The sequence below is a fragment of the Truncatella angustata genome, assembly GCF_020726525.1.
Source record: "Truncatella angustata strain MPI-SDFR-AT-0073 chromosome Unknown BKA67scaffold_12, whole genome shotgun sequence".
Lineage (NCBI taxonomy): Eukaryota > Fungi > Ascomycota > Sordariomycetes > Amphisphaeriales > Sporocadaceae > Truncatella > Truncatella angustata.
This window is the reverse complement of record NW_025763392.1, coordinates 1,059,986-1,077,344: the sequence shown is the minus strand read 5'-3', so window position 1 is coordinate 1,077,344 and position 17,359 is coordinate 1,059,986. Positions and strand designations below refer to the sequence as shown.

The 17,359-nt window shown below is 47.3% G+C and overlaps 4 protein-coding genes across 4 annotated transcripts; 1 reads left to right on the top strand and 3 right to left on the bottom strand.

Annotated features, from left to right (window-relative positions):
- Positions 1-5,220: 5,220 nt before the first annotated feature.
- On the bottom strand, positions 5,221-7,158 carry BKA67DRAFT_542202 (uncharacterized protein; the record flags this gene model as incomplete). Its single annotated transcript, XM_046101069.1, has 3 exons — positions 5,221-6,307; positions 6,363-6,438; positions 6,501-7,158. 3 exons carry the CDS (start codon positions 7,156-7,158, stop codon positions 5,221-5,223), a joined length of 1,821 nt encoding a protein of 606 aa, XP_045951745.1.
- A 2,982-nt stretch (positions 7,159-10,140) lies between these two features.
- BKA67DRAFT_587221 (uncharacterized protein) lies at positions 10,141-10,949 on the bottom strand. Its single transcript, XM_046104307.1, has one exon. It carries the CDS (start codon positions 10,788-10,790, stop codon positions 10,401-10,403), a length of 390 nt encoding a protein of 129 aa, XP_045951744.1. The 5' UTR covers positions 10,791-10,949; the 3' UTR covers positions 10,141-10,400.
- Positions 10,950-13,039: 2,090 nt separating this feature from the next.
- Positions 13,040-14,412, top strand: BKA67DRAFT_587217 (acyl-CoA N-acyltransferase). The gene has a single exon (XM_046104306.1). It carries the CDS (start codon positions 13,533-13,535, stop codon positions 14,100-14,102), a length of 570 nt encoding a protein of 189 aa, XP_045951743.1. The 5' UTR covers positions 13,040-13,532; the 3' UTR covers positions 14,103-14,412.
- Positions 14,413-15,494: 1,082 nt separating this feature from the next.
- On the bottom strand, positions 15,495-17,050 carry BKA67DRAFT_527696 (uncharacterized protein; the record flags this gene model as incomplete). Its single annotated transcript, XM_046098888.1, has 3 exons — positions 15,495-16,238; positions 16,290-16,863; positions 16,911-17,050. 3 exons carry the CDS (start codon positions 17,048-17,050, stop codon positions 15,495-15,497), a joined length of 1,458 nt encoding a protein of 485 aa, XP_045951742.1.
- Positions 17,051-17,359: the final 309 nt, after the last annotated feature.

Genomic DNA, 17,359 nt, shown 5'->3' with positions numbered 1-17,359 from the left:
CTTAGCGTTTTTCACGATGGATAGCTCAAGCCTAGCATCCTCTCGTGCTGCTACAACCTCTCTATCATCTCGTCAACCCAGCTAGGAACGGTCCTAAGCTACCCAGACTACAGTATCTGGAACGCTGAGGCGTTTGAAAGGTATCCGGGCTACCTTAATGCCCACTCTATTGCCAAATAACACGTCTGGTGGTGGTAATACGGCTTTCGCCTCCAGAATGGGATCGCGAGTCAATTGTATTCTATTGGGTGTGTGAGTTGTGTTTTCTGTTAGGCGCGCCGCCAAAGGAGACGCGTTTTGTGTCCTACCGGCAAGTCGATCGTGAAACACCTTAAGAAGCGGCATAATATCTCGGTACGTGTAATAAGTGAATCAAGGCTCCCGGAGGGCACTGACTGCGAAAACACTGTTTAGGAACCTCCGAAACAGTGTACCAGCGCACCGAAGGCACCTGGTCCAGGTGATCAACGTACCCTCGATTTCATGGTCGATCCAACCAAGCCACACGAACAGTCCCTCCACAACAAAGTCTCTCTTCGGTTCAGTACTAAGCTGAACAACCTCTTGGTCCTCGATTGAATAACGTGTACGAATCTATCGTTCCGGGTCGTAAACAACGCTCGTTGGCAACGTCAGCAGCTATATAACAACCCTTTGTTGAAGGATTCAGACCTACTGAGAGATCAGATCTTGATCGACTGTTTGATGGATGAATACAAGCGCGCGATCGAGCCTGTCAAAGCCCTCCTCTCCACGGCGCGTAGTATGATTCATTTAACGTTCGATGGCTGGACTTCTCGAAACATGGCCCCGTTTGTGGGTGTTCACGCACACTATATCGACTCTAGCTTCAAGAGATAGAGGATCCTGCTAGGGCTACCGGTCCTATCCTAGTCAGCCGACACACAGGAATTAATATTGCGGACGAGATTATCGCCGTTCTCGAGTTTTACGGCATCGAGAAGCATGTAGGGTTCTATACTCTAGACAACGAGTCGGAATTGATATTGCGGACGAGATTATCGCCGTTCTCGAGTTTTACGGCATCAAGAAGCATGTAGGGTTCTGTACTCTAGACAACGAGTCGAAGAACGGTACTTGTATGATAGCGATCGGTCAGCATCTCAAGATTGACTGCGCCGAACGGCAAATTAGCTGCGCTCCTCACTCTCTTCAGCTAGCAGCGAGGGCGTTAATGTATGGGGACGGCTGCAAACGTCTCAATTTGGATAACCTGCTGCTGCATTTGAATCAAGACCCCGATCAAGACGAGGATGAGTTTCTCCGTGGTGTTTTTCGTCGAGCTACTGATATGGCTGACGCTCACGACATAGCTGATAAAGACGACGATGCTGCAGACGAGGACCTCGAAGATGCTGTTCCTTTGGAAGCCGAATCCTTATAAGAATCCTCAGACGAAGGCTCTGAAGCCATGAAAACTACATCCACGAACTTGATGCCTTGACCCCCGATATTCTGACCCCCACCTCCCTTCACAAACACCAAAAAACCGTCCGATCGGCAAGCTACACAATATTCGTAATTGCTTAACTACTAGCAGCCAGCTCGTCGAGCAGTGGCATAGAGCCCAGAAGGAGATCCAGCCTGATACATCTGTTCTAGAATGGGTATACAACAACACGACTAGGTGGCAAAGCGACTACGCTATGATTGAACGCGCCTTAACCAAGAAGCTCGCGATTAACAGGTTAATGAATACACTCCACGAGAATTGGGACGCAGCCGGCGCGAAGACACACGATAGGCCACCCATTCTCGAATACCGGCTTGGAGATGCCGATTGGGTGCTTGTTGAGGCTGTTCACAAGATCTTACAGCCTTTCGCTGTCGCCTCTACGCTTTTTCAGGGTACTGGTGAGCCTACAGAGCGAGCTATCGCAGGGGGTTTCGACAAATATTTCCCACAAATCGAGACCTTATTAGATTACCTCGAGATGCGTGCTGTAAATCAATGCTATCTAGAGATTGAAGACCCTGATTCCCCGAGTGGTCCGAAGGTCCCACGCGTTATATAGCTATTCAAACACCTTAATAAAGCACAACGTAGGCTTCTCAAGGTTCACATCTGGATGGGTTGGTGGAAACTGCAGAGCTACTACAATAAGATGACTTCTTTGGCGTACGCTGCTACAGTTATCTTTAACCTACGGTCAAGCTACCAGGTCTTGCAGAGAAGTTTGATGCAGAGCCTGAACGGCAACATCCTACGTGGAGGGACGTATACACGAAGAAGCTGAATACTTGCTGGCAGGATAACTATAAGAATAGGTGTGTTTTCCGTGATATGAACAGGCTTTACTAACAACTTCAAGGGATATCTTAGTGCCGAACAGCTACACAACTGGTAATAATACCCCTATTGACTGGATCGCCCGCCGCGCTCCGGCTCCTATGGCGCCTAACGCAGAGCCTGTCGTCTTGCCTATGAAACTCACGGGTTTCTATACACAATCAGCGACCTAAGCCGGTCGTGCTCTTGCCGAATGGGGCTTAGTGGTCGCCGAGTACAACAACTTCGTCGATAGGCGACGTGAAGGCGTGCTTGGCCTCAGCGAGGTTAAAGTCCCGTCCCTAGGTGTAAACGCTTCCTTAGCGGCTCTGACGAGGTGCTTAATACACAGCAGCCGGCTACGAAGAAGAAGACGCGCGGACGAGGTCCTAAAAGCACCACAAAGGCTGATAATCAGCCTCAAGACGAGCTTGCTGTGTATCTTACGGAACCCTTGATCGATATGGATCACTACCATAATGATCCAATAGCTTGGTGGCGAGATGATGGTTCATGACGCTTCCCAAGGCTATCCTATATGGCTGTCGATTTTCTCACGATCCCTCCATCTATATCAGAAACAGAACGCCAAATTAGTAGTGTTGGTTCGATGGTATCGCCGAAGAGGTCTCGGTTACAACGCCATATTATTGCGGCAGCTCAGTGTATCAGGTCGTGGAGTAGATCTGGGGCTTATAGCCCTGAGCTGCCACTCTGGCTGCTAGATAGAGCCTCGGATTCGGACCTCGAGTACGGCTTGAAGAAGGAGGGCTTTTTAGAGTATCTCAATCACTAGATAACTCTTAAGGTGCGAATATCTCTACATTCGACCTAAAAGGGCAATTCTGTGACCTTGATCGCCGATAACCGGTGAGCGCTCGGCGAGAGTTCGCTATCAATCGATCGGTGAGGATTTTCTAAGGATTTTGATCGACCGAAGTCGATCGATGGACCTAGAAGACCTTGGTTGGTCGAAGTCGGCGATCAAGACTTTAAGGTTGATCGATCGATCGATGAGTTTCTACCAAACTCTGAGTAATTATCTTGCCTTAACTAACCGATAGGTTTCAAACAAAAGCATATAACTTCACATGCCTGCGGAATTATCTGTTACCGCAAAAGCCAACATTAGGTTCACAGTCTAATTATATGGTAACACTATCGAATCACCCCAGCATCCCGAAAAAGCCGTTTAAGCATTTGACATCTTGATCGACGCCATACCGTCCATGTGAAAATGCAACGGCAAAGGGAATCGATTGAAGGTTCTGTGCAGTCATTATGGTTTGACCCATGCATTTATATTTGGAGTTCATGTTAGCGCTCGTTGGTAACATACGGGTGTATAGAAGCACCAGCTTTTATATGTCTTACACAGGTATTATCTTTCACATGTGCTATAAAAGTACCAGCTTTCAAATGTAGTGAGCCACAAGATGCTCGCATATGTATTAGTATGCAGCTATTTGAAGGTCTCATAACCCCGCTCGTTGGTCTACAAACCTCGTTCCACAATGGCATAACCTATCGACACCCTACTTTTTATATCTCTCCGCAAAACTTTAAGCATCATGTCCGAGACTACTATCCCTGACGGTGACATGGAAATTTTCCAAGGGAAATAGTTACAAGTCGCAATAGTTGCGTGGTAAACCAATCCCAATCGCTATTAATAGCAACCGATGCGTTGACGAGAATGGTTCGTCGCGCAGTCGAGTCAAAGATGCTGGGGAACTCTGTAGTTGCCGCTTCAATTTCAGCCGAGGTTGGAGGGGGACCTGGTATCCCTCCCTCTTCACGGATCCATGGAAGTGTAAGAGGAAGAAACAACATGGTCGCCATCTCGTGTGGCTGTTTGAGAACGATGAAGGACTACCGCCGAGTGTCCTCAAGCACATATCGAGTAGTTGGGGTGAAGTTGTCCACTATTTATTAATAAGCGTACACAGAACCCGCACACTTCTAGCAACGTCTCCTTCTGTAAATCAGATCATCGCTCACTTTTCGCGCACTCCAAAATGTCGAAAAGTTGGTGATCCGTAAACGAACAGCCTTGCGCATTGGGGATGGATTTCGGGTATTGTATTGTGTTTTGGGTGCTTTGGTGTCATTCTGCACGGTGTGGTGTCAAGTGCTAAGTGCGAGGTGTGGTGCATTGAACTAAATCTTTTAATAAAAAGAATTGGGGTTGAACTAGGCCTAGAGAGAATGGTGGTGACATTACAAATCTTCCTTGGTGTCTCAGCACGTGGCTAACTACTTGCGCCCCGCGCTCTAAATCGATGCGTCGGTAGCCATTTAGCGATGCTGTAACCAAATGTGTACATGGGACCGGAAAACTTCCACAGCGGAGCTCATGAGGTTGCAAGAGGAGATCAGAAAGAACTGCCAATTACTAGAAATCTGTTTCCCAGCCGAGAAGTAAGCCAAGGAGAAAAGTCAGGCAGATCGATAATTACCCCACGGGCGATGATGACAACATTTTTTTAGTTCAAACAAATGGAAAACCATTCGGGCCAAGAACCGATTGCTTGGCTCAGGCGACCCAGCATTAATACACAACACAGTATGCTAAGCTCCTGGCTGCGAGTACTGCCGTCTTCATTAATATCCGCAGCTTATGTTGTATCGCCCTTGATATGACCGGAACTGACGTAACGCGCCCGACATAGGCGTTTGGCAGGCGGCGATCCAGGCCCTCAACGAACGCGAACATAAATTGGGCCTTATTTTGGGTTCCTCAAAACGCATATCGCGTGACTACTTTATGCATTTGAGGTAACGCTATTTAGATCCACGACGACAGATGGCTTTGTCATAAGCTCTATTTGCGCAGGTGGATTTAGTTTCGTTCGTATTAACTACCTGAAGCTAATCCATAATGTGAACCTAGGCTAAGTAGTGGCTAGACTAGCTAAAAGGAGCGCATCTTATACCAAGACAGCCGTCGATACCATCAAAATGCAGTCCCTGCGAACATCCGACCCATCACCTCTCGATAAGTAGAGAGAATTTCCACACGAGAGAATGTTGGACCTCCCATCAGCGGTCAGGACGACGCTGTTAGACTGCCGGTCGACGCAACCTGGGACCCTGGCATAAGTACCAGCAGCAACGTTGGTGTCGACGGTAGACTTTGGCTTCATTTTTATTTGCACACTCAATGCTGTGGATGACACCACGTCAAAGTACGCCACCAGGGTCTCGCTGGCGCCATTGATAGGGTTGGCCAGTCCGAAGTAACCGCCGGCGCTTAGTACCCACGTCGATGAGGCCAGCGAACTCGCTGTCGGGTTCGAACTAAATGTCTGCCACGCCACCACTGCGTTATTTACTACATTCATCCAGCGCGTCGTGCCGTCAGGGTTCGGACCTCGGATCCGAAAATTGATGCCCCTTGCCTGGCACGAGAGCTCAACCACGGATGTGGGCGTTATCGTCACCAGCATCGTCACGGTCGAGGTTACAGCGTCGGTCTTGGTGGTTGTGCTAGTTACCGTAAGCGACTGGATGTTGATTTGCGTGGACGAGACCGTGGTCGTTACGGAGACGATATCCGTTTGGGTACTGGACACGGTGGACCATATCGATGTAGCAGACGTGGCGGCGGACTCAATGACTGTTTCTGTAGCCATCGGGAGTGTAACGGTCGAGGCCTCAACGCTAATACGTTGACAAGCCGATACATATACTTCCCAAAAGCTGCATGCCGTCGCCGCGTAGTCTGGCAATACCGGCGAAGCAGTCTGGCGAGCCCGTAGACCACGAGCCGTCAAATCACCCAAGTAGTTGAAGGTAGTGGTGGTGATGGTGGTAGGAGCCGAATAAATGTCGGTCAAGGTATTGAAAAAGGTTGTCTGCTCTGAGATAGTGTCTGTTTGGGTGGAAGCCGTGACTGTTGTGCTGGTTGTGAAGAGCAGTGTCTCCGTAACACCAGTGGTAGTAATGGTTTCTGTAAACAGCGCAGTATCTAAAGCTCTCTCGACCGCCGTCACGGTCACTGTCTGGGTGACGGTGCTAGATTTTATTTTGAATGTTAGAAAATTGGATGAGTGTGATATTGGGCGCTTACCTGACAGGTGGTGTCACTGTGACAACCAGCCTGGCCGAACAGTCGGTGACGGCTATTTCATCCTGCAGGGCAAGGGCTTTGAGTGGGGAACTCTGTCAGCGCATGTAGTTAGTGGTTATTTGTTTGTATTGACGGTACCTTTAAAGCACCGATCACCAGTACTTGATGGACCAGGTTCTGTAGATGGAGTTGTCGTTGTACTTATTTCAGTGATGCTTGCCTCGGTGGGAGTCACAGATGGCAAAGACCCGGTGGTGCTTGTTTGAGCATTGCTACTTCCAGTAGTACTGTACTCGGCGGTGCTTGCTGCATTAGTAGGAGCGTTGGCTGAGCTTGATGCGGAGGCCGAGAATGTTATGGCGACGTCAGTGGTGGTGGAAGCCTCAGAATTTAAGCTTGATACATTTGTTAAAGGCTCAGTGTATCTTGTGCTCGATGATATAGGCTCCGTAGTACTCAAGCCAATCGTGCTTGCCTCGGAGCTAGGTGCCAAGGAAGTGTACGAGATGCTTAAAGAGGTGGTCTGAGCAGAATACGACAATATACTCTCGGTACTGATACTGAAAGAGCCGGAATCTATTGTAGTGGCACCATTGCCAGATGAAGAACTACTCGTCAAAGTAGTCACCGGGGTGATGCTATATGGATTGCTATAAGAAGCACTCGTCCCTTGGGTGATTATCGGCAATAATTGAGACGATGGAACTCGCACACATGGCTTAGCAGCGCTGATAGTCAAAAGAGCCGCGATAATGACGTGGGTTGGACGAAGCATTATGTATTGATTGCTGTACATAATAGAACAAGGGATGCAGCTAACTCAACACACCAGAATAGTATACGATCGGGCGCAGAAGAACCAGGAACAAGGTACGCTACCGAAGTTTACGCCATTTGACTTATATATGGGAATTGGCCAGATCTTGGTAGAAAGGGGTCGGGTGATAGTTGCAGGGATGAGCACTCTTGAGAGCATGAGGCTATACCCGAGTGGGGACTAATCTCAATCTCCGCATCATAGCTGACAATAGCGCCGCCTCATGCCAGCTGAACACTGCGATGCAATTTTAACAACGGCGAGGCTTGACTCTAGTGGCTAGTAGTGCCTTGTCAGTAACCTACTTAGTAACGTATTGGCAGTCCTTATGCTAGTTACACCATTGTGGATCTCTGTTCTTGGTAGAGCACAACTATTCCGAGGTTATTCAATCCGGGCACGCAAAGTAACAGGGTTAACCGTATTTGAAAGGAAATGTTGTGAATGCGCGCGACACCCCAATGGAATCCAGTTGAAGACTTTTGAACTTTGTTAAGGAGTTTAGCGTGGTTGTTCCGCTCTAGACTAGTGTCGTCTAGTGATGATAATAATGTGTGTCGTAATATGGCAATTTACAATTGACGAATGCTGAGCTACGCACTAAGCAATGGACTCATTCGAAATCTATCGAGCCACTAGTCAACAATCCCCTGGCTAGAATACACAACATCTCGCTAAGCCTTCAGCTTATAGATCTTAAAGAGAAGCAACTCGCTTATGTTATAGGAAAACGGTGAATTAGGCTCCAATCACGTGGAAATCGTTTAGTTTAGCGCATGTGTAGAACACGAAAGACTAAATGGACAATATATACACCGTAACACACCTAATGTTAGAGATAAGTCAATACACGCAGGTTGCACACGCTACACCGAGCTGATCAAATGTGGCAAAGTACTTCGTATCTTAGCTTGAACCCCCAACCCCCCATCCCCCTAGGACCCGGTACATTGATCTATGTATGTCGTGGGTATTATAAGTAGGGCTACGTTTCACCTACACACTGTATATCTTAGGATTACACATGGCTTGTATACGGTACCGTAGATTGTTCCGATTTGAACAGGTCTTGGCTGAAGATTTCAACACCAAATTCGTTAATTCTTCCGCACTTGAAAGTCCTACATGCTCGAGGGGCAATTATCATTCAATATCAAGTCTAATGTTAGAAAACCTGGAATAGTGTCTATGGCTATCCAGTCCATCAAATTGGCTACGTAATAGGTTGCCCTGAACAACTTAACCTTGTCATATAATTCTACGACAATAAAAGGCGGAAGCCAGAAACCACGGCAGCCCGATCCGAGTTACCTGAATGTTTAGTCTCAGGTGTCCTTGAGCATTCCCCCGCGTTCTCGTAGGAAGTGAAAAGCCTATCTTCTATATCGTTAAGCCCTCGACTGCGGCTACGGTTGTGATTGTTTCTTCTATTAAATTGTCACGTAATATTATCTAGAAGGCATATTTCAAGTTTTCAGCGTGTAGAAAGTGGGGTTAGAACAGCAATTTGACAATTCCCGAGGACGCAAAGTTTGCGAGGTTATATTACGTCAACATGCCTTTAGGGTGCTGTGCCAGTGGAGTTTTATAAAAGGACTTGCATGATCCTCTTGAGACTGATAGCTAGAAGTATTTCGCTATACTTCTCAACATTTCTCACTCGAAAGGATCGGTCATTCAGTTGATCTTATACCAACCATGAGTCGGCGTGTATATGTTCCCGTCTTAGCTTGAACAACTCCGATTTTATTTGATGTTTGTGCCCGAGCAGCAGCTACCTATGCTGAAGTTCAAAGCAGGAAAGTAAAGGAAAAGGAAGAAAAAAGAAAAAGAAAAAGGCGGGGGAGGAGCTTAGTATATCCGCCTTTTTCCTTTCTTCCCCAAGACGATAGTAAACTCTGCCATATGGTTGCTGAAAGTACGGTATAGTAGCTTTATTTACTCACATTGTTTTATAATTCAAGAGTCCGAAGGGTTACCTAAGGAATAGTGGGGATGCTGAGTTCAAAATAACTCGGATCTATTTCTGAGGGCTAGCGCTGATAGATGCTATTCCTGAGCACACCCAAAGCGTGTCCCTGGAAACCATCGTAGTTCCTATCGCCCCGTTGAACTGGAAACTCCATCCACGCACATGAATGGGAGTAGAGCGTAGGAAATGCATTGTGAACAGCTGGAACAGATGTTCATCAAAAGTTGATGCGAATTCGGGACAGTCCTCACTGAACTTTCCGGCAGCGCACGCACATGCGTAGCATTGTAAGATCAACATAGAACGGGCCTACTAACATTCCACAGTATCAGTACGTACCCTTGCGCTTACTCAACTTCGACTTTTCGGAAGCTTTTAAGTCATGTTGACTGTTGTCTGTATGCTCGATACTAGAGAGATTTTGCTTCTGGACTTTGATGCTTATGGACTCACCCATTACGTATTGTGACATGAAAGACACAGGTCAAGTAATGCAGCATTTAGAGATCCTCCCGGTGTCATATTTGTATATATTATGTCTCAAGTATGGCCCTCCAAAAGCAAGTTAGTCCTGAGATGTGGCTTGCATACAGGGGTTCCTTATAATCCATGTAGGTTTGTACAGCTGCCATGGTGCGCATTAGCAAACCAGAAAGGTACAATAAGATATTCGCATTTGGTGTTTTAAGGCGGCACCGTGCAATGGTGTTTTGAAATTTGCGAACACAGCCTTCAAGCCTCATGGTCTTCTAGAACCTCGAGTAAAACGGCTAGGAATCAATGAGAGAAAGCTCGACATAGAGATATATCAGTGCTATAGATATCCATACCCCCACATTTTGGAACATCTTTCAAAGCTTAGACACCAAATAGCTTCCTGCATATACTAGCTTTCCAATGATTGGCCAATGAGAGGAGACGCCATGGCGGTCAATCGTAGTTAGGCGGTGGATATAGCCGCTGTCGGTAGGAAGAAACAACACCATGTCAGCTAATGTCTGAACCAGTTCCATGCTTAGATTATTTCACCACTACCAAGTGCGAATAATGAGTCTAGGAAACGGCTATATGTAGTAGATTATGTGCCCAGTGGTTTTTAGCATAATACGTTCGTATTAGCTCTAGTAAGTCGAACACGTCGATAAGCTTAAGAATCTATAAGAATCCTGATAACAAGAACTGATTTTTTTGTAACAACGCATACAGACATACTATGACAAAGGGTTAAGCGACTAGCTTTCTTGCCTATTTATATGGCCCCTGCTGACCATCCAACTCGGACTAAACACCCATCCGGTCCATTCAAACTGAACTCGAACATTCCCCATTCCTTTATCTCGGGCTTCTTCACTGGCTCAATGATTTCATCGGCGAACTCCACAGCCAGTGCTTTTATATCTTCAGAATAGACGTAAATTCCGAAGGGATTCTTGAATGGCTCTAACCACCCTTCTTCGTCTGGTCCAAGCTCCCTCAAATGAATATCGGAACCGTTAGGGTGAGAGAGCATGAGATATCGGTCCCACTTGTGCACTTCATCCTGGGACGGAGCGGTGAAACCAAGCCGGACGAAGAACTGAATCGCGGAGGCTAGGTCGGTGCATGGGAGAATGGTCGTGATGCGTGAGCGTTTGGACATTTTTTACCTCCCTCTTCAGAACTGATTAAGGTGATCGCAGACACTTGAGCAGTCAGATCAAATATCTAAGTACTGAACTATCATACTCACGGTCTTTAGAAACTTGGGAAGAGCAAAATGGGATAGCTAGTGGACGATCTCGTAATTCGAAAAAGGGTGAAGTTCAGTGATAGTTAAAGCGGGGTAAGGTATATGCGACGTATACCCGGCCTATTAAAATGATGTCATAACCACTAAATGCATTAGTGTTCCACCAGCTATCTAAGGTTGGGAACTTAGGGAGCACTCCCCAAGGGTAGTCTATGAGGGACCTAGGGACCTAGGTTCCCTAACCTTGGCACTCTTAGAACTAGAAGGGACACTAAGAGTTTCGACTATTAGACTAACGTACTTCACAGTCTAGGTTAGGCGATCTAGGCTCGGGCAGCATATTTTCACAAGAAACATCTTACATGGCTGATGGAATCGCGTCGGGTGAGTGACATATTGTAGATACGTCTCGGGAGAAAATGGGCTTCCCTCAAGACTTCCAGTGTCGATACTGTTAATGCGATTCGTATGGATCAAGTGGCAATCAAGATTTTTATTGTATCTAGGCGTCAAGTCAGCTCAGCAGATGACATGTCTCGTATGATACACGCATCGCCGCCAGATCAGGCCTGAATGCATGCGACATACGTATTCGAATTGCTGTCCTCTATTTCTTTGCGGCGCGGTCGCCTAAAAAAGTGGCTGCTGTTTCCGAATATTAGGCTTTCAAGAGTTTACAATGTCAAGCCTACTATAGTCTATCACTTGATTCAATACTTTGTAACAGGTGTACAACAGATGCTCAGCAAGTATTTTTTCTTCTTCCATATTTCATCTATATAGGACTGATCACTTGATAATTCCCACAAGTAACTTGTAGCGTTACATTTGGTGGCCCTTGAGTCATTGTGGTCAACATGGGCTGGACCATCGGGGCGGCTGACTTCTACTCATCCACGGACGACCATGAGCAGCACCGCGTGCAGTCACCCACCCAAGAAGGTTAGTTAGCATACGAAATGACAATTTCGATTCGTGAAACGAACCTGGTTTGGATAAGTCACGTAGTGTTTGGCAGCGTTGTGGCCGAGTCGGTGCATTTTCAACGCCTGCGCTTGTCGTGCTCAGGTGACCGCTGTACGAACACTGGTGCCTTTCCCCAGACAGTTGAGACATTGCCCATGCGCACTATACTTCGCGGTCGAAATTTTTTGATTCTTGGTTGGACGAGCTTGGAGAAACCCATTTGAGCTTTGCGCACAGATTTTGGTAGATTGTGACAAGCCAACCGCTGAGCATGGTTGGCGCTCCAAACGGTTTTTATCTCCGGGACGTGAGCTTATCGCTACCTAACGTTACAGGGCTTCTGCTAGCAACGTGAGCATCCTAAGGTCAACGGGCGAACAAAATGAACGACGAAACATCACGATGGCCGGATGGAGCAAGACTAGTTGGGCTAAATTAACATGAAATTAAATCAATTTCTCATCTTACCGCGAATTAGCCGAAGTCCTGCATGCCAGTTCTTTCCGCATGGAACACACAGTATTGGGTACGTGCTTGGCCGAAGCTGAATAGCGACGACTCATCAAGATTCACTTTGGCACGCGATCATCATCTACGGCCAGCCGGCACCTGCGGTTCTGACACATGGAAACAGCTTCGAGGCCGCCGAGCCTTCGTTGCTAAGTGTAGTACGCATCCGTATTGCCAACAGAAAGCTGATTGGAAAACACATGGCAATACCTCAAAATTTACCAGTGCTCACCTTCAGCGATTCCGGCGACTTTGGCGACTTTGGCGACTCTCGCATCACTGGAAGCTATGCCCGGACGCTGCAATAATAATGTAGCGCTGATTGTCGATGACAGAATATGCATATAATACGCGATATTGCTGCCATTGCTGTCGAACTGCAATCATGATGTCTGCAATGAGCCCATAAGTGACCGTATGATCTCCAGTTCAAGAAAGACGCGGATACGGTACATCGACTTGGCATCCACCGACGGTGCCAAGACATCGCGAGGATGCAAATAACGAATATCACTATGAACGCGCGAGGAGTCCATAGCAAGCGCCCGTTACCGTGAAATCACCAAATTTCTCGAAAGCTCCATGCCAATGTTTAGACGGCGATTACGAATACTCCGTAGACGTGTGGCATCTTTCTGGTTAGTGTTTTCTACATATTCTAGGATCACGGCCCCTGCCATGGGCCCTTCCAGCCTAACTACCTTAGCACTAAAACTAGGTTAGACCAGTACCCAACAGGTCATGTGTAAGGCGTATTGCCGGTCGCGACAATCTCAACAATATGGATCCGTAGCAGGATACAAATTGCCTCAAGTTGAGAGCTATTTTTAGGTTGGTCAAGTCAGCCTCGAATGGTATTCACGATATTTGCGTGCACGTTTACCAGGTATCAGTCAGCCATACACTATCTGGCCTTGAACTGCGCGCCCTTCCGACTGCACGATCAGCGCGCCCTAGGCATCCCGTATAGCATTGTCATATCGAACAACGTTCTGGTGACCACGCGTTTCCAATTATATAACCACTATCGATTCAGTGATTAATGCTAGGCTTCAAAAGTATTTTATAATACAGTACCTGAGCAAAGCAGACGACAGGATAGGCCGCATTCACTACAGCGTCTAAACCAATCAGCCACCGCAATTCCGCTTGAATCTAATTCCATAGCCCGTCAGCATGGCTTCCACGAGACTCAATTTCCGACCCGCAACAGAAGAGGACGCAATTCCACTGGAGCATCTGATCAATACTGCTTTTCGCGACGACAAGACCACCCAAGTATTCTTATCAACTGACCACGTCGGCATCGATGTCACCAATGTTGATGGCATAAAGGCCAAAATCTCGCAACCAAACTGTGCGGTCTTCGTCGGCGTTGATCCAGAGGGCACCATCGTGGCCCATGGTAGCGTCCGCAAGCTTGATGAGACCCGTGCTTGGTTTGGTTTGCTGGCAGTCGATGTGCTTTACCAGAAGCGCGGCCTAGGGAGCCAGGTGCTCGCTTATGCTGAGTACTACGCCCGAAAAGAGTGGACTTCGACGAGGATGGAGTTTGATGCCGTAAACACGCGCTCGGAACTTATTGCGTGGTACAAGCACAGAGGGTACAAGGAAACGGGAGAAACGACGCCCTTTCCTTATGAGTACCATGGTGATTGGAGGGGAGTCTTGAGAGATGACCTACATTTCGTCGTCTTTGGGAAGAATTTGGGTGAGGACGACCTCGCTATGAGACCTGCAACCTAGAAGCTATCAACGCAGATAGGGATAGGCACATATGTGTGGTAAACCTAGATCAAGGTGGAAAGCCTTTGAGCAAATATGATAGAGGGCGAATCTGTGGAATAACAATAGACTTACGATACTCAAACGCATACATTCCACCCACTGACTGTTACTCTTTTGGCGCCATGCGGCGCGAACCTGAGCGATAGAACGCTAAGAATAGTCAGGACGGAGATTGGGAATGCCATCACTTAGAATAGTTAAGAGTGTTGACCTTGGACTAAAAGTAATGCATTAGCAATCCGAATGGCCAATTGATTTATTTTTTAAATGCAAACATTCTCTCTTCACTGCTGGATCTACATGGCACAATTTTATCTTCATAAGCAAATCTAGCCAACATCATTTCTAGCTCAACCAGATAGTGTAGCCAAGATGGTAGCCACAGCTTTGGATCACACGCGCAATTTAGTAAACAACTCACAATCAACTAATCGAGGCACAGACTCTAATCACAACTAGCAGTCTCTGTACAGTATCTCAGCTGCGTGTGTGCTCGGCGTTGTTCCTCACGGCTCTGACATTAGCCTGGGCAAGTTTGACGACAAGAGCCCTCGCACATAAATGCAAGAGGCGGACAATGGCCAGAGGATCGACAATGGTTCACCTCCCGGTTCATTATCACTCTCCCTTTCTCCACGTCATTCACTGCGCTTGACATCACCACTACACATCGCGGTCTAAACTGGCTAACAAATGACAGCCACCGAAGCAGCCATCATTCGCGCTGAAGGAAGTCAGCAGAAAAGGGACCGGGAACCTTGAACTCTTCGCTTCTGCCGTTTTGGTTAGCAATATTACAGATCTGGGGAATCGGACTTTGAATACGCTCAGTAAAGATTACCTCGCCAGTCGGTTTACATAGCCTAGAGCACTACGGATGCCCGTTGTAAGCTTACAGTTCTCCCATTTCCTATTCCGCAAGTAGACCAATCCGGGAACAATGGATGGGATATTAGTGCGATGACGTACTGATTCATGCGAAAGCTACTGCTAGACCCGCTCCATTCCTTACAGGAATAGGGCTCATCTGGACTATGTTCATCAAGAGCGGTAACATCTAATTCAACAAGCAATATACTGCCCCTTAGGTGTCATCTGATCGAAATCGAACCTGCGTTTCTGAATGTAGGGCGACCAGTTTTGACTGGTTAGATCTCCGGAACCATAAATATCTTGTCAGCGAGCATGAGAAGACGGTCACAGGTTGATGGCTTTGGAAGCTATTAGACACACATATATGCTAACACAACTATACAAGCTCGTCTGCGCTTTCCCATTCGGTCTCAATTACTGTAGCTTCGATGCATGCGAAACTTTCCAAATCTTGCCAAGGTCACACTCAACTTTCTATCAAAGCCGTGCCTTAGTCCCCGATTTGGACGCTTGTATGCTTTCGAGTGCCTCCCGTGCTTGTTCGTTACGTCTTCGCCACATTCTTTTCCGTAGTTCATGACCGTCTAGAAATGCACGTACCCACTCTCGTCGAAATTTGGGCAGCTTTCTCCCCTTTTCTTGCATCTTATCATCCCCAGCCATGGTTCTAAGTCGTTCAAAGTAGTCTTCAAAGTCTGGAAAGACCAACGTGAACTTGACCCCATCTCCACGCGCCTTGATCCTGTCGGTTTCCCATTGTTTCATGTCGACAAGCGATGGGAGTGTGGCCCTTTTTGCTAATACCCGAGCCACGAACACAGCTTGCCATTCAAAGACCTTGAATGTTAAACCAGCGGCAACGGCGCCAACGAAAAGGAGCGTCGGGTCTTCTTGCCATACAATGTGTTGATACAACCCAGGCACACGATTATTTCGCACAGGGACCTGAGGAAGGAAAGGAAGCGTCCAGCTGTATCCTGTTCCGAAAATGATAAAATCCACGTCGGCAATAGCTCTTCCATCAATGAGGTGCACTGTCCTTTTCTCGACTCGAGCAATTGAAGGATGCCTCTCGATTGATGGATGGTTGAATGCTTCGTCCCCAAAATAACCATTCGCCGAATGACCAATCGTGATGGCATGTACGGGTGTCCTGGCTGTATTGGTCAAGTCAAACGCAATATCTGCAGCTGAGACCGAAGCTCCAACCACGACCACCCGCTATAATAAAAATATTAGAGAGTGATATAACAGATGTGAGATTCGAAATACCTTCCCCGCAAATTGATCTCTTCCTCGAAATTGCTTGCTATGAAGCACACTTCCGGGTCTGTTCTTCTGAAATTGTTCCATGCCAGGAATCTCTGGTATGTAAGGCACCCAATAGTGACCGCTTGCTACTACAACAGCGTCGAACCATTCGATCCACCAATAATCACTGTCTTTTCCAGACTTTCTGATTGTCAACTTCCACTCGGCTCCTAACTTCTCTGCTCGTTCAACCGTTGTGTTGTAGGAGATCAGATCGTTGTAGCCTCGTCTGTCGACCAGACCTGTAATATACCGTCGGACTACGTCCCATCGACGGAATGGGGTATTAGACCCGTATGTTGATACAGACAACTCACTTTTATCTTTTGGAAATAGCTCCTGAGAAAACTCCATGGGGAGGAAATCAATGTTCGTCTCCAGGTACGGATATACAGATGAATCGTCAAAACGCTGCACACCCGACTTGGAAGTTTGCGCCGGTATACGCTTGGGGATGCATAGTGGGACATCAGCCGTCCTGTCTGACAAGGCCTTGAAGTCTGAAAGCACGGGTGGCTGCGTCGTTTCCCCAATCCTAGGGATGTGAGCAGCTGATCTTCAAAGCAAGCGAAGGGCAAATACCAACAACCGCCTGGACCTTCGCGCCTCTCAAAGACACGAATGATGTCGAATGTCTTCTCTTGGGCTAGGGCATCAATCGTTATCGCCCCAGCCGGCCCGGCTCCTACCACAGCGACCCGTTTGATTTGTGCGTCAGGCATCTTCTCGGATTTAGGTTTTGTCAACTTTTTTGTCAACCGAAGCTACTTTCCGGTAAGGCGAACTCAACAAAGATGACATAAGCTTTAGAGAAGACCGCACTAATGTAATGTTGGACACGCAAGTCTTCTAGACACAGACGGGGGTAGTGCTATCTCTTGAAGCAGATATTTATCCGCGTGTGTGAGATTTGTGGTTTTCACGTCATGCGTAGCCTGTAGGCTTCATACTTTTGTTACCGTAGAGTTTTTATGAAGTGATCACCGGTTCAAACACCGAGTCGACTATCAATTATGGCCGTCCCTTACCTC

Excerpts from the sequence above, each read along its gene's own strand:
- BKA67DRAFT_587221 (XM_046104307.1), bottom strand. The coding sequence starts at position 10,790 with ATGTCCAAACGCTCACGCATCACGACCATTCTCCCATGCACCGACCTA.
- BKA67DRAFT_587217 (XM_046104306.1), top strand. The coding sequence starts at position 13,533 with ATGGCTTCCACGAGACTCAATTTCCGACCCGCAACAGAAGAGGACGCA.